This window comes from Malaclemys terrapin, chromosome 13 (assembly GCF_027887155.1).
Source record: "Malaclemys terrapin pileata isolate rMalTer1 chromosome 13, rMalTer1.hap1, whole genome shotgun sequence".
NCBI classification, from domain to species: Eukaryota; Metazoa; Chordata; order Testudines; family Emydidae; genus Malaclemys; species Malaclemys terrapin.
In genome coordinates, this window is record NC_071517.1 from 45809012 (window position 1) to 45822378 (window position 13367).

Below are 13367 nucleotides of genomic sequence, written 5' to 3' on the forward strand. Positions count from 1 at the left end.
CTAACTCCCCCACAATCCGCAACACCCAGCCACACTCCCCTGTCAGCATTCACAGACCACAGTAAGTACAGTCCCAGTTCGTCACGTGTGCCCAACCCCCTTTTGAAAATAATACTAGGCTCCTAAATCAATCAGGCCTTGCAAGGCTGGGTGCAGCGACACCTGACCTCCAAACCTGGGCTCCAGCTCAGTGCTGTAGCCAGGTTCTCAGTGCAGGGGGAGCAAACATAAAAAAGGCGCCCCCCTTGGCTCCTCCTCTGGCCACGCCCCCTGGCTCCTCCTCTGGCCACGCCCCCGGCTCCTCCTCTGACTGCTCTGTGCCCCCCGCCTTGGCTGGCTCCTCCGGCCGCGCTGCGGCCATGCTGTGCCCCCCCCTTCAAGGCTGGGGTGCGGCAGCCCCCCCCCAGTTCCAGCCCCGTGTGTGTGCAGGGAACAGGGGGTTACAGCCTAGATCGGGGTTACAGGGCCCGGCTCTGCCCAGGGATTCTGACCCCTCACGGCTGGCCGGGAACGCAGCTCTGGCGGGTCCGAGCCCCTTGGGCAGCGGGGCAGTTTGGGGGAGTCTCTGCGCTCCAGGCTGAGCGCAGGCCGCCCCGAACTCATCCACCGCTTGCCCGGCTCAGGCCAGGTGGCAAAGAGCCAGAGGCTCCCGCTTAGGCTGACATCCCCGCACGCCTCTGCTCTTCCCCGGGGCCCGCCCGCTTCCCCTCACGCACCCCGGAGCAGCGAGAGCCGCCAGTTCCGTTCGCCTGTCTCCTTCCCCTTCCTCGCCCGAGGACACCCTCGCTCCTCCGGCCACGCCGCGCCCCCCCCTCCCTATGGCTCCTCCGGCCACTCTGCGGGCTGCCATGCTGCGCCCCCCCTGGCTCCTCCGGCCGTGCCGCTCCCCCCCCATGGCTCCTCCGGCCGTGCCATGCTGCGCCCCCCCTGGCTCCTCCGGCCGTGCCGCTCCCCCCCCATGGCTCCTCCGGTCGTGCCATGCTGCGCCCCCCCTCGCTCCTCCGGCCGTGCTGCCCCCCCCTTGCCTGGGATCTCAGCGCCGGCCGGGCAGGCCAAGCTTCAGAGCAGAGCGTGGGCCCCGCCCGCTGGCGCCATGGTAACCCCTAACTAAGGCGCCGCTTTTGGAAAATGTGCTGAGGGGAAGCAGCTGCTTCCCCTGCACCCCCCAGCTACGCTCCTGCTCCAGTTACGTAGTTGATCCAGGGGAAGGATCAGGGGTAACGATCCCAGTCTGTGAAGACCCACCCGGGGAGCAGATTTCTGGGAGCAGAGGCAGGGCCGGCTCTAGGCACCAGCACTCCAAGCATGTGCTTGGGGCAGCACTTTCCAAGGGGCGGCACTCCAGCCCCCCTTTTTTTTTTGCTTGGGGCAGCAAAAAGCCGGGAGCCGGCCCTGGCCAGAGCCCTGCCGCTGGAGAGCCAGAGCATCGTTCCCTGGAGCCGAGCCCGGGCTGCAGCGGCGAGAGGGGCTCCCGGAGTGTGTGAGGAGCCGGGGAGGGAGAGAGGGAGGGAAGCAGGGCCCAGGATGCAGGGAGGGGGGAGGGGTCCTGCTGCCACAACCGCTGCTGCTCTGAGTCTCCCCAGGGCGGCGCGGCGTTTCCCCGCCCGAGGGGGCTGTGCAGGGCGCCGCCGGGCTGGGCAGGGGGCGCGGATCCCGGCTCGCGCGCTGACAGGGCGAGTGGCTGGGGAGCCCGAGCTGCCAGGGAGCTGATGCCCCCTCCTGCCCCCGGACCCCGCCCGCGGCGCACCTCCCCCACCTCAGCCCTGCGCTGCCTGCCCTGGGCGGGGAGAGGCAGAGCCCGGCTCTGAGCGGGGCATACTGCCCCAGCTGGGGAACCCCCGCGACTCAGGCACCTGCGGGGTCAGTGTCCGTCCTCTCGGCTCTGCCTGCACGGGGCTGGGAAATTAGCTGTCAGCGCCTGCCCCTCTCAGCCCTTGTACCCCCCTGTCACAGAGTATTGGGGGAGTCAGGGCCCTGCACCCCCGGCTTCCTGCGATTCACTGCGACTCTCAGCCAGCCAGTAAAGCAGAAGGTTTATTTGGATGACAGGAATACAGTCCAAGACAGGTCTTGCAGGCACAGACCACAGAGCCCCCCTCAGTTAGGTCCAGCTTGGGGTCCCAGGGCATCCCAGCCCCCCACTTTGGGAGGTCAGAGTCCTGTCTGCCTCCCAGCCATCTCTCCAGCCTGCTTCCAGCACTCTGCCTTCAGCGACCCCTCCCACAGCCTTTGTTCAGGTTTCAGAGTAGCAGCCGTGTTAGTGTGTATCCGCAAAAAGAAGAACAGGAGTACTTGTGGCACCTTAGAGACTAACAAATTTATTAGAGCATAAGCTTTCGTGGACTACAGCCCACTTCACTTTGTTCAGTTTCCCGCGCGAAGGTGTCACCTGGCCTCCAACCCCTTCCTGGGTTCTCATGTTACACACTCAGGTATTCGCCCTCGGGCAGACTCCCATCCTCCAATGCAGACTATCCCAGCCACACTCCCCTGTCAGCATTCACACACCACAGTAAGAACAGTCCCAGTTCGTCACATCTCCCCCCTTCGAGACCGAACTGAGCAGGGTCACTTTACCAGTGACCCGGGGAAGTTCGAACCTACCCCCGTTCCCATGGATGCCCCCGCATCCCTCCCATTCCTTGGTGAGAATTACACCAGGCCCCTCCAGTTTCACACCCCCCCTTAGGTCGGGGGTGCTTGATGGCACTCGCAGTTCGCACGTGGGAAGGTTTATGCGGCCTGTGCCCTTTTCCCACCCCCATACCTCTGGGGTTCCAACTGGGCTGTGGTCTTCTCCCAGCGCTCCAGTCTGGAGGTCTGTGCTTTGGGCTCTCTTGGTTTAGAGCCGCCCTTTTAACCTTGGCCACCCTCCGGAAAGGATCCTTTATGCTGGGCAAGGGTCCTAAAGCTGTTTTCCCCTTGTCCCAGGCCTTCCTCCCCCTCTGGCAGGGGTCACAGGATCCGCAGTACTGTCGGACAGTAACAAAGACCCCAGGCCAGTAAAAGCTCCGTAGCAGCCTCTGCTGGGTACACCAGGTTCCCTGGTGCCCTGAGAGGGGAATGTCATGGGCCCGGCACAGCAGCTGGCGGCGATACTTCTGGGGTACCACCAGCTGCCTCCTGATCCCCCCTGACTCCATTTTCCCTGGGGGAGTCCATTCTCGGTACAGGAACCCCTTCTCCCACAGGAACCTTTTCCGGCCACCTCGTCCCATGGTCTGTACCGCACTGAGGTCGGCCAGGTCCCTTATCTTCCGCAAGGAGGGGTCTCTCTGTAACTCGGCCTGGAACTCAGCAGCTGGGACAGGGATGGCCACCTGCTCTTTCTCGCCCGCTGGGTCTGAAGCTGCAGCCTCCCTGAGCCGTGTCCTTGAGCGTTCCCTCCCCACCAGGTTAGGGTCCTGCGCCTCAGGCAAGGCACCCCCCCCCCAAGGCCAGGGCGCAGTGCCCCTCGCCGGCTCTGACTGCGGGTCACAACCAGTGCCCTTTGGGGGTTGCTTGGCCAGCTCTCCAGGTCCCCCCCCCATCAATACCTCAGTGGGCAAATACGGGTGTACCCCCACATCCTTGGGGCCCTCCTTGGCTCCCCACTTCAGGTGTACCCTTGTGTCACGGAGTATTGGGGGACTCAGGGCCCTGCACCCCCGGCTTCCTGCGATTCACCATGACTCTCAGCCAGCCAGTAAAGCAGAAGGTTTATTTGGATGACAGGAATACAGTCCAAGACAGGTCTTGCAGGCACAGACAACAGGGCCCCCCTCAGTTAGGTCCAGCTTGGGGTCCCAGGGCATGCCAGCCCACCCCCCTTTGGGGGGTCAGAGCCATCTCTGCCTCCCAGCCATCTCTCCAGCCTCCTTCCAGCCTGCTTCCAGCCCTCTGCCTTTAGCGACCCCTCCCACAGCCTTTGTTCATTTTCCCGGCTAAGGAGTCACCTGGTCTTCAACCCCTTCCTGGGCTCTCGTGTTACACACTCAGGTATGCGCCCTCGGGCGCCCTCGGGCAGATCCCACCCTGCAATGCAGACTATCCCAGCACACTCCCCTGTCAGCATTCACAGACCACAGTGAGAACAGGCCCAGTTCGTCACATCTCTCCCCCCTTCGAGACCGAACTGAGCAGGGTCACTTTAGCCAGTGACCCGGGGAAGTTCGAACCTACCCCCGTTCCCATGGATGCCCCCGCATCCCTCCCATTCCTTGGTGAGAATTACACCAGGCCCCTCCAGTTTCACGCTCCCCCTTAGGTTGGGGGTGCTTGATGGCACTCGCAGTTCGCATGTGGGAAGGTTTATGCGGCCTGTGCCCTTTCCCCACCCCCATACCTCTGGGGCTCCAACTGGGCTGTGGTCTTCTCCCAGCGCTCCAGTCTGGAGGTCTGTGTTTTGGGCTCTCTTGGTTTAGAGCCGCCCTTTTTACCTTGGCCACCCTCCGAAAAGGCTCCTCTATGCTGGGCAAGGGTCCTAAAGCTGTTTTCCCCTTGTCCCAGGCCTTCCTCCCCCTCTGACAGGGGTCACAGGATCTGCAGTACTGTCGGACAGTAACAAAGACCCCAGGCCAGTAAAAGCTCCGTAGCAGCCTCTGCTGGGTACGCCAGGTTCCCTGGTGCCCTGAGAGGGGAATGTCATGGGCCCGGCACAGCAGCTGGCGGCGATACTTCTGGGGTACCACCAGCTGCCTCCTGATCCCCCCTGACTCCATTTTCCCTGGGGGAGCCCATTCTCGGTACAGGAAGCCCTTCTCCCACAGGAATCTTTTCCGGCCACCTCGTCCCATGGTCTGTACCGCATTGAGGTCGGCCAGGTCCCTTATCTTCCGCAAGGAGGGATCTCTCTGTAACTCGGCCTGGAACTCAGCAGCTGGGACAGGGATGGCCACCTGCTCTTTCTCGCCCGCTGGGTCCGAAGCTGCAGCCTCCCTGAGCCGCGTCCCTGGGCGTTCCCTCCCCACCAGGTTAGGGTCCCGCGCCTCAGGCAAGGCACCCCCCCCCAAGGCCAGGGCGCAGTGCCCCTCGCCGGCTCTGACCGCGGGTCACAACTAAGGCGGTCTGGGGGCTGCTGGGCCAGTCCTCTAGGTCCCCCCCCATCAACACCTCAGTGGGCAAATGGTGGTGCACTCCCACGTCCTTGGGGCCCTCCTTGGCCCCCCATTTCAGGTGTACCCTCGCTACGGGAACCTTGAATGGGGTCCCGCCCACCCCGGTCAGGGTCAGGAAGGTGTTGGGCACCACCCGATCTGGGGCCACCACCTCGGGCCGGGCCAGTGTCACCTCTGCGCCCGTGTCCCAGTAACCATAAACTTCCTTCCCATCCACCTCCAGGGGAACAAGGCACTCGCTCCGCAGGGACAGCCCCGCGCCAACCCTGTAAACGGAGAACTTTGAATCCGGAGTATCTGGTCCCCCAGAGAAGCTGGCCTGGGGCCCTTCTCTCTCTTGAGCAGTTGATAAGCTGCCAGCCCCTCTTGCGTGGGAAGCCTGCCCCTCGTCCGTCTGGGCCTCTACCAAGTTAACCCGGTGCGGGTTCGGTCTGCTCAGTCTGTCCTTGAGCTTGGGGCACTGGGCCCGAACGTGGCCTCTTCGGCCGCAGTAATAGCAGCTCAGGTCCCGTGGGTCCCCTCGAGCCGGTCGGTTGTCCCTGACGCTGGGCCTTCCCCGTGGGAGGGGATTCCCCATATTCCCCCTTTGGGAGGTCCCAGGGTGACTCTCTCTCTGCATCGCGGCGGGCCTGTTCCTTTGGGGCTCCTCCCTGCCACCCCCTGACCGGCTCTTTACAAACTCATCAGCCAGCTGCCCGGCGTGTCGCGGGTTCTCTGGCTTTCTGTCCACCAACCACAGCCTCAGGTCGGATGGGCACCGCTCATACAGTTGCTCCAGTACCAGCAGTTTAATCAGGTCCTCCTTCGTCTGGGCCCCACCAGCCCACTTGCTGGCGTATCTTTCCATGCGGGCGGCTAGTTGCAGATATGAGATCTCAGGGGTTTTATCTTGACTCCGGAACCTTTCCCGGTACATCTCAGGAGTCAGCCCAAACTCTCGTAGCAGGGCCCTTTTGAATAGTTCGTAGTCCCCTTTCTCTGCCTCTTCCAGTTGGCGGTACAATGCCACGGCTTTGGGGTCCAGTAAGGGGGTAAGGACCCGGAGTCTGTCCGCGGGACCCACCCGGTGCAGCTCGCAGGCCGTCTCAAAGGCCTCCAGGAAGTCATCCATGTCCTCCCCCTCCTTGTATGGGGCCATGATGCACTTATCAAAGCTCCGTGCAGTCCCGGGTCCCCCCTCACTCACCGCAGCCGGGGGTTCGCTGCCCTTCAATCTCGCCAGTTTCAGGTCATGCTGACGCTGTCTCTCATTCTCCTGTCTCTGTCTCTCTTTCTCCTCCCGTTCATGCTGTCTCTGTCTCTCTTCACGCTGATGCTGTCTCTCTTTCTCCTCCCGTTCATGCTGTCTCTGTCGTTCACGATCCTCCAGCTCTCTCAGTTTTAGCTCTTTCTCCCATTCCAGCCAATTCCGCTCCCCGGATGCCGAACGTCGCCGGGAGGATCCTCTGCTGGCCGGCGGGCTTTGCCGGGGGGACCCCCTGCTGACCGGGGGGGTCACGGCGCCTTCGGTATTTGCTGGGCTCCTCCCCACCCTTCCCCTAGGCATAGGAAGGAGGGGTCTCGGGAAGCCCTCAGCAGCCGGCTGACCACTCCCAGCTGGGACAGACACTGGTGCCTGCGCTGCATCTGCCAGGCTGCTTCCCTGAGACACAGGGATCAGTTCATTCGCACGATCTTCCGCCTCCAGCTGGGCAATGAGCTGTTCTTTAGTGAGCCTCCCAATGCGCAGCCGCCTCTGCTTGCACAGCTCCACCAGGTCGCTCTTAAGCCGCTTGGCATACATCTTCCTGCTGGCCACTCACCGGCCTGTGTGCTCACAGCTCCCCACAGTTCCCAGGGGGGCCCCTAGTGTGCCAGCCCTTCTCGAGGTCACCGCCTCTCTGCCAGGGTTGAGCTGCAGACTCCTCCGCCCCTGGGACCACTCGCTGTGATCCCCCCGGGGGACCCTGTTACTGCAAAAGTCCTTCTCGCTGGTCACACACTCCCAGGGGTAATAACCGTCTCTCTCCCACTCTTCAGCCGGCCTGGTCCCCGTCAATCCCCCTTCGTTTTACTGCTCCCCAGTCACTTACTGCAGGAAGCGCCGTCCACGGGGTGCAGTAGATCCCACCGCTGCCACCAGTTGTCACGGAGTATTGGGGGACTCAGGGCCCTGCACCCCCGGCTTCCTGCGATTCACCATGACTCTCAGCCAGCCAGTAAAGCAGAAGGTTTATTTGGATGACAGGAATACAGTCCAAGACAGGTCTTGCAGGCACAGACAACAGGGCCCCCCTCAGTTAGGTCCAGCTTGGGGTCCCAGGGCATGCCAGCCCACCCCCCTTTGGGGGGTCAGAGCCATCTCTGCCTCCCAGCCATCTCTCCAGCCTCCTTCCAGCCTGCTTCCAGCCCTCTGCCTTTAGCGACCCCTCCCACAGCCTTTGTTCAGTTTCCCGGCTAAGGAGTCACCTGGTCTTCAACCCCTTCCTGGGCTCTCGTGTTACACACTCAGGTATGCGCCCTCGGGCAGATCCCACCCTGCAATGCAGACTATCCCAGCACACTCCCCTGTCAGCATTCACAGACCACAGTGAGAACAGGCCCAGTTCGTCACAGTCACAACCAGTGCCCTTTGGGGGTTGCTTGGCCAGCTCTCCAGGTCTCCCCCCCCATCAATACCTCAGTGGGCAAATACGGGTGTACCCCCACATCCTTGGGGCCCTCCTTGGCTCCCCACTTCAGGTGTACCCTTGCCACGGGCACTTTGACTGGTGTTCCGCCCACCCCCGTCAGGGTCAGGTAGGTGTTGGGCACCACCTGATCTGGGGCCACCACCTCAGGCCGGGCCAGCGTCACCTCTGCGCCCGTATCCCAGTATCCATTGACCTTCCTCCCATCCACCTCCAGGGGAACAAGGTACTCTCTCCGGAGGGACAGCCCCGCGCCCACCGTATAAACCAAAAACCCTGAGTCTGGAGCATCCAGCCCCCTAGAGGAGCTGGCCTGGAGCTCTCCTCCCTCCTTAGCAGGTGGTACTCTGCCAGCCCCCCTTCCCTGGGAATGCTGCCTTTCGCCGGGCTGGGTCTCTACCCAGTCAACCCTCTGTGGGTTCGGTCTGCTCAGTCTGTCCCTGAGCCTGGGGCACTGGGCCCGTATGTGGCCTTTTTGGCCACAGTGGTAGCAGCCCAAGTCCCATGGGTCCCCTTGAGTGGGTCGGATGGTCCTGATGCCGGATGTTCCCCTCTGATGGGGTTTTTCTGTATTTTTCCACGGGGAGGTCCCATGGTGACTCTCTCTCTGCGTTGTGGTGGGACTGTTCCTTTGGAGCTCCTCCCTGTTATCTCCTGACCGGCTCTTTACAAACTCATCGGCCAGCCGGCCTGCATGTCGCGGGTTCTCTGGCTTTCTGTCCACCAACCACAGCCTCAGGTCGGATGGGCACCGCTCATACAGTTGCTCCAGTACCAGCAGTTTGACCAGGTCCTCCTTCGTCTGGGCCCCATCAGCCCACTTGCTGGCGTATCCTTCCATGCGGACGGCTAGTTGCAGATATGAGATCTCAGGGGTTTTATCCTGACTCCGGAACCTTTCCCAGTACATCTCAGGAGTCAGTCCAAACTCACGTAGCAGGGCCTTTTTGAATAGTTCGTAGTCCCCTTTCTCTGCCTCTTCCAGTTGGCGGTACAATGCCACGGCTTTGGGGTCCAGTAAGGGGGTAAGGACCCGGAGTCTGTCCGCGGGATCAACCCGGTGCAGCTCGCAGGCCGTCTCAAAGGCCTCCAGGAAGTCATCCATGTCCTCCTCCTCCTTGCGTGGGGCCAGGATGCACTTATCAAAGCTCCGTGCAGTCCTGGGTCCTCCCTCACTCACCGCAGCCGGGGGTTCGCTGCCCCTCAGTCTCGCCAGTTCCAGGTCATGCTGACGCTGTCTCTCATTCTCCTCCCGTTCATGCTGTCTCTGTCTCTCTTCACGCTGATGCTGTCTCTCTTTCTCCTCCCGTTCATGCTGACGCTGTCTCTCTTCATGCTGTCTCTGTTGTTCACGATCCTCCAGCTCTCTCAGTTTTAGCTCTTTCTCCCATTCCAGCCAATTCCGCTCCCCGGATGCCGAACGTCGCCGGGAGGATCCTCTGCTGGCCGGCGAGCTTCGCCGGGAGGATCCCCTGCTGGCCGGGGGGGTCACGGCGCCCTCGGTATTTGCTGGGCTCCTCCCCACCCTTCCCCTAGGCATAGGAAGGAGGGGTCTCGGGAAACCCTCAGCAGCCGGCTGACCACTCCCAGCTGGGACAGACACTGGTGCCTGCGCTGCATTTGCCAGGCTGCTTCCCTGAGACACAGGGATCAGTTCATTCGCGCAATCTTCCGCCTCCAGCCGGGCAATGAGCTGTTCTTTGGTGAGCCTCCCAATGCGCAGCCGCCTCTGCTTGCACAGCTCCACCAGGTCGCTCTTAAGCCGCTTGGCATACATCTTCCTGCCGGCCACTCACCGGCCTGTGTGCTCACAGCTCCCCACAGTTCCCAGGGGGACCCCTAGTGTGCCAGCCCTTCTCGAGGTCACCACCTCTCTGCCAGGGTCGAGCTGCAGACTCCTCCGCCCCTGGGACCACTTGCTGCGATCCCCCCGGGGGACCCTGTTACTGCAAAAGTCCTTCTCGCTGGTCACACACTCCCAGGGGTAATAACCGTCTCTCTCTCACTCTTCAGCAGGCCTGGTCCCCGTCAATCCCCCTTCGTTTTACTGCTCCCCAGTCACTTACTGCAGGAAGCGCCGTCCACGGGGTGCAGTAGATCCCGCCACTGCCACCAGTTGTCACGGAGTATTGGGGAACTCAGGGCCCTGCACCCCCGGCTTCCTGCGATTCACCATGACGCTCAGCCAGCCAGTAAAGCAGAAGGTTTATTTGGATGACAGGAATACAGTCCAAGACAGGTCTTGCAGGCACAGACAACAGGGCCCCCCTCAGTTAGGTCCAGCTTGGAGTCCCAGGGCATCCCAGCCCACCCCCCTTTGGGGGGTCAGAGCCATCTCTGCCTCCCAGCCATCTCTCCAGCCCGCTTCCAGCACTCTGCCTTCAGCCACCCCTCCCACAGCCTTTGTTCAGTTTCCCGGGCAAAGGTGTCACCTGGCCTCCAACCCCTTCCTGGGTTCTCATGTTACATGCTCAGAAGACCACAGCCCAGTTGGAACCCCAGAGGTATGGGGGTGGAAAAAGGGCACAGGCCGCATAAACCTTCCCACGTGCGAACTGCGAGTGCCATCAAGCACCCCCGACCTAAGGGGGGGCGTGAAACTGGAGGGGCCTGGTGTAATTCCCACCAAGGAACTGGAGGGATGCGGGGGCATCCATGGGAACGGGGGTAGGTTCGAACTTCCCCAGGTCACTGGCTAAAGTGACCCCGCTCAGTTCGGTCTCGAAGGGGGGAGAGATGTGACAAACTGGGACTGTTTTTGCTGGGGTGTATGAATGCTGACAGGCGAGGATGGGAGTCTGCCCGAGGGAACATACCTGAGCTTGTAACATGAGAACCCAGGAAGGGGTTGGAGGCCAGGTGACTCCGGGGCCCGGGAAACTGAACAAAGGCTGTGGGAGGGGTCGCTGAAGGCAGAGTGCTGGAAGCAGGCTGGAGAGATGGCTGGGAGGCAGAGATGGCTCTGACCCCCCCCCCAAAGGGGGGTGGGCTGGGATGCCCTGGGACCCCAAGCTGGACCTAACTGAGAGGTATCCTGTGGTTTGTGCCTGCAAGACCTGTCTTGGACTGTATTCCTGTCATCCAAATAAACCTTCTGCTTTACTGGCTGGCTGAGAGTCATGGTGAATCGCAGGAAGCCGGGGGTGCAGGGCCCTGACTCCCCCAATACTCCGTGACAGACCCCATTTTCTAAAAACCCTAAAACAGAATTTGTGTCTGACTAAGTGGGCATTCGCCCACGAAAGCTTATGCTCCAATACATCTGTTAGTCTTAAAGGTGCCACAGGACCCTCGGTTGCTTAAAACAGAACTGTTTCATGTCGCTTGACTTTCTGAATTTCTCTTTGATATTTTGAGGTTACTTAAGTGCTAATGAAGTGCTAACCTCACGCGATATATCGATCCCCGATAGATCGATTACTACCCGCCGAATCGGCAGGTAGACTGGACGTACCCAAAGAGAGTAGAACCAGCATTGGAAGGCAGAATGGCAGATTTTTATTTAGAATCATAGAATCACAGAATATCAGGGTTGGAAGGGACCTCAGGAGGTATCTAGTCCAATCCCCTGCTCAAAACAGGACCAACCCCAACGAAATCATCCCAGCCAGGGCTTTGTCAAGCCGGGCCTTAAAAACCTCTAAGGAAGGAGATTCCACCAACTCCCTAGGGAACCCATTCCAGTGCTTCACCACCCTGTTAGTGAAAAAGTTTTCCTAATATCCAACCTAAACCTCCCCCACTGCAACTTGAGACCATTACTCCTTGTTCTGTCATCTGCCACCACTGAGAACAGTCTAGATCCATCCTCTTGGGAACCCCCCTTCAGGTAGTTGAAAGCAGCTATCAAATCCCCCCTCATTCTTCTCTTCTGCAGACTAAACAATCCCAGTTCCCTCAGCCTCTCCTCATAAGTCATGTGCCCCAGCCCCCTAATCATTTTTGTTGCCCTCCGCTGGACTCTTTCCAATTTTTCCACATCCTTCTTGTAGTGTGGGGCTGAAAACTGGACACAGTACTCCAGATGAGGCCTCACCAATGTCGAATAGAGGGGAATGATCACATCCCTCAATCTGCTGGAAATGCTCCTACTTATACAGCCCAAAATGCCGTTAGCCTTCTTGGCAACAAGGGCACACTGCTGACTCATATCCAGCTTCTCGTCCACTGTGACCCCTAGGCCCTTTTCTGCAGAACTGCTACCTAGCCATTCGGTCCCTAGTCTGTAGCAGTGCATGGGATTCTTCCGTCCTAAGTGCAGGACTCTGCACTTGTCCTTGTTGAACCTCATCAGGTTTCTTTTGACCCAATCCTCTAATTTGTCTAGGTCCCTCTGTATCCGATCCCTACCCTCCAGCGTATCTACCACTCCTCCCAGTTGTGTCATCTGCAAACTTGCTGAGAGTGCAGTCCACACCATCCTCCAGATCATTAATGAAGATATTGAACAAAACCGGCCCCAGGACCGACCCTTGGGGCACTCCACTTGAAACCGGCTGCCAACTAGACATGGAGCCATTGATCACTATCCGTTGAGCCAGACGATCCAGCCAGCTTTCTATCCACCTTACAGTCCATTCATCCAGCCCATACTTCTTTAACTTGCTGGCAATTTTATATGGGGTTTTTGCATTTCTATACAATATGTGATGCCAGTCAAATTCTTTAGGTTCTCCACAAATGCATGCAATTTCTTCCTAACACTGGGGTTTGTTAAAAGGGGGGGCAGCCAAAATTCTTTTGCTTGGGGCGGCAAAAAACCTAGAGCCAGCCCTGAGCAGAGGCTCTGTTCTCCCCGACAAAGCAGAACGAGAGCCAGCCTCCGGGGGCAGACGTGAGACGAATTCAGACTGGAAACGAGGGGCAGATGTTTACCAGGGAGGGGATTAGCCACTGGACCAGCTGACCCAGGGACAGATCGAGATTTGAGTGTCTCCTTAGAGCTCCACACCAGGCGGGTTACGGGGCTGGATGCCAGGGCCCGGGGACGATTCACTGGCCGGGGCTATGCGGGACCCCAGACGCGCTGGGCGGGTTGTGACATCTCTGACCCCGCGCCCCCCAGGCCGTGCTGAAGGCGATCCAGGACTCCCTGGCGCTCTCCGGCGAGGTCGTGCGCGAGTCCGTCTCCTCCATCGAGACCGTGCGCAGCTTCGCCACCGAGGAGGAGGAGTCGCGGCGCTACGAGGCGGCGCTGGCCGAGACCCACCGGCTGAAGAACCGCCGTGACCTGGAGAGGGCGCTCTACCTGCTCTTTTGCCGGGTGAGCCGGGGAGGGGGACCCAGGCGTCCAGGGCAGGCAGTTGGGGGCGGGGGAAGAGACCCAGGTGTCTGGGGGAGGCAGTTCTGGATCTGATGGGGGAGCTGGGGAGAGGACCCAGGCATCCTGGGAAAATGGACATGATTTGACAGGGGAGCCAGTGAGAGGGGACCCAGGCCCCAGGGGATGGTAGCAGATTATTCAGGGACAGGGGTGTCCAGCGAATGCACTTTGTGACTCAGTGGGAGTGGGGACCCAGGCATCCGGGCATGGCAGTTCCTGATGCAGTGGATTATCTGGAGAACAAGGGACCCAGGCGTCCGGGGAAGGCATGTTCATGTC

At 60.5% G+C, this 13367-nt stretch overlaps 1 protein-coding gene across 1 annotated transcript in view; it reads left to right on the top strand.

Moving 5' to 3' along the window:
• The window catches only part of LOC128847420 (uncharacterized), a 46541-nt gene that overhangs the window by 28399 nt on the left and 4775 nt on the right, over positions 1-13367 (top strand). The window contains exon 24 of the mRNA XM_054046805.1: positions 12831-13028. Within this exon, the coding sequence (XP_053902780.1) occupies positions 12831-13028 (198 nt within the window). The remainder of the gene's footprint in view (positions 1-12830; positions 13029-13367) is intronic.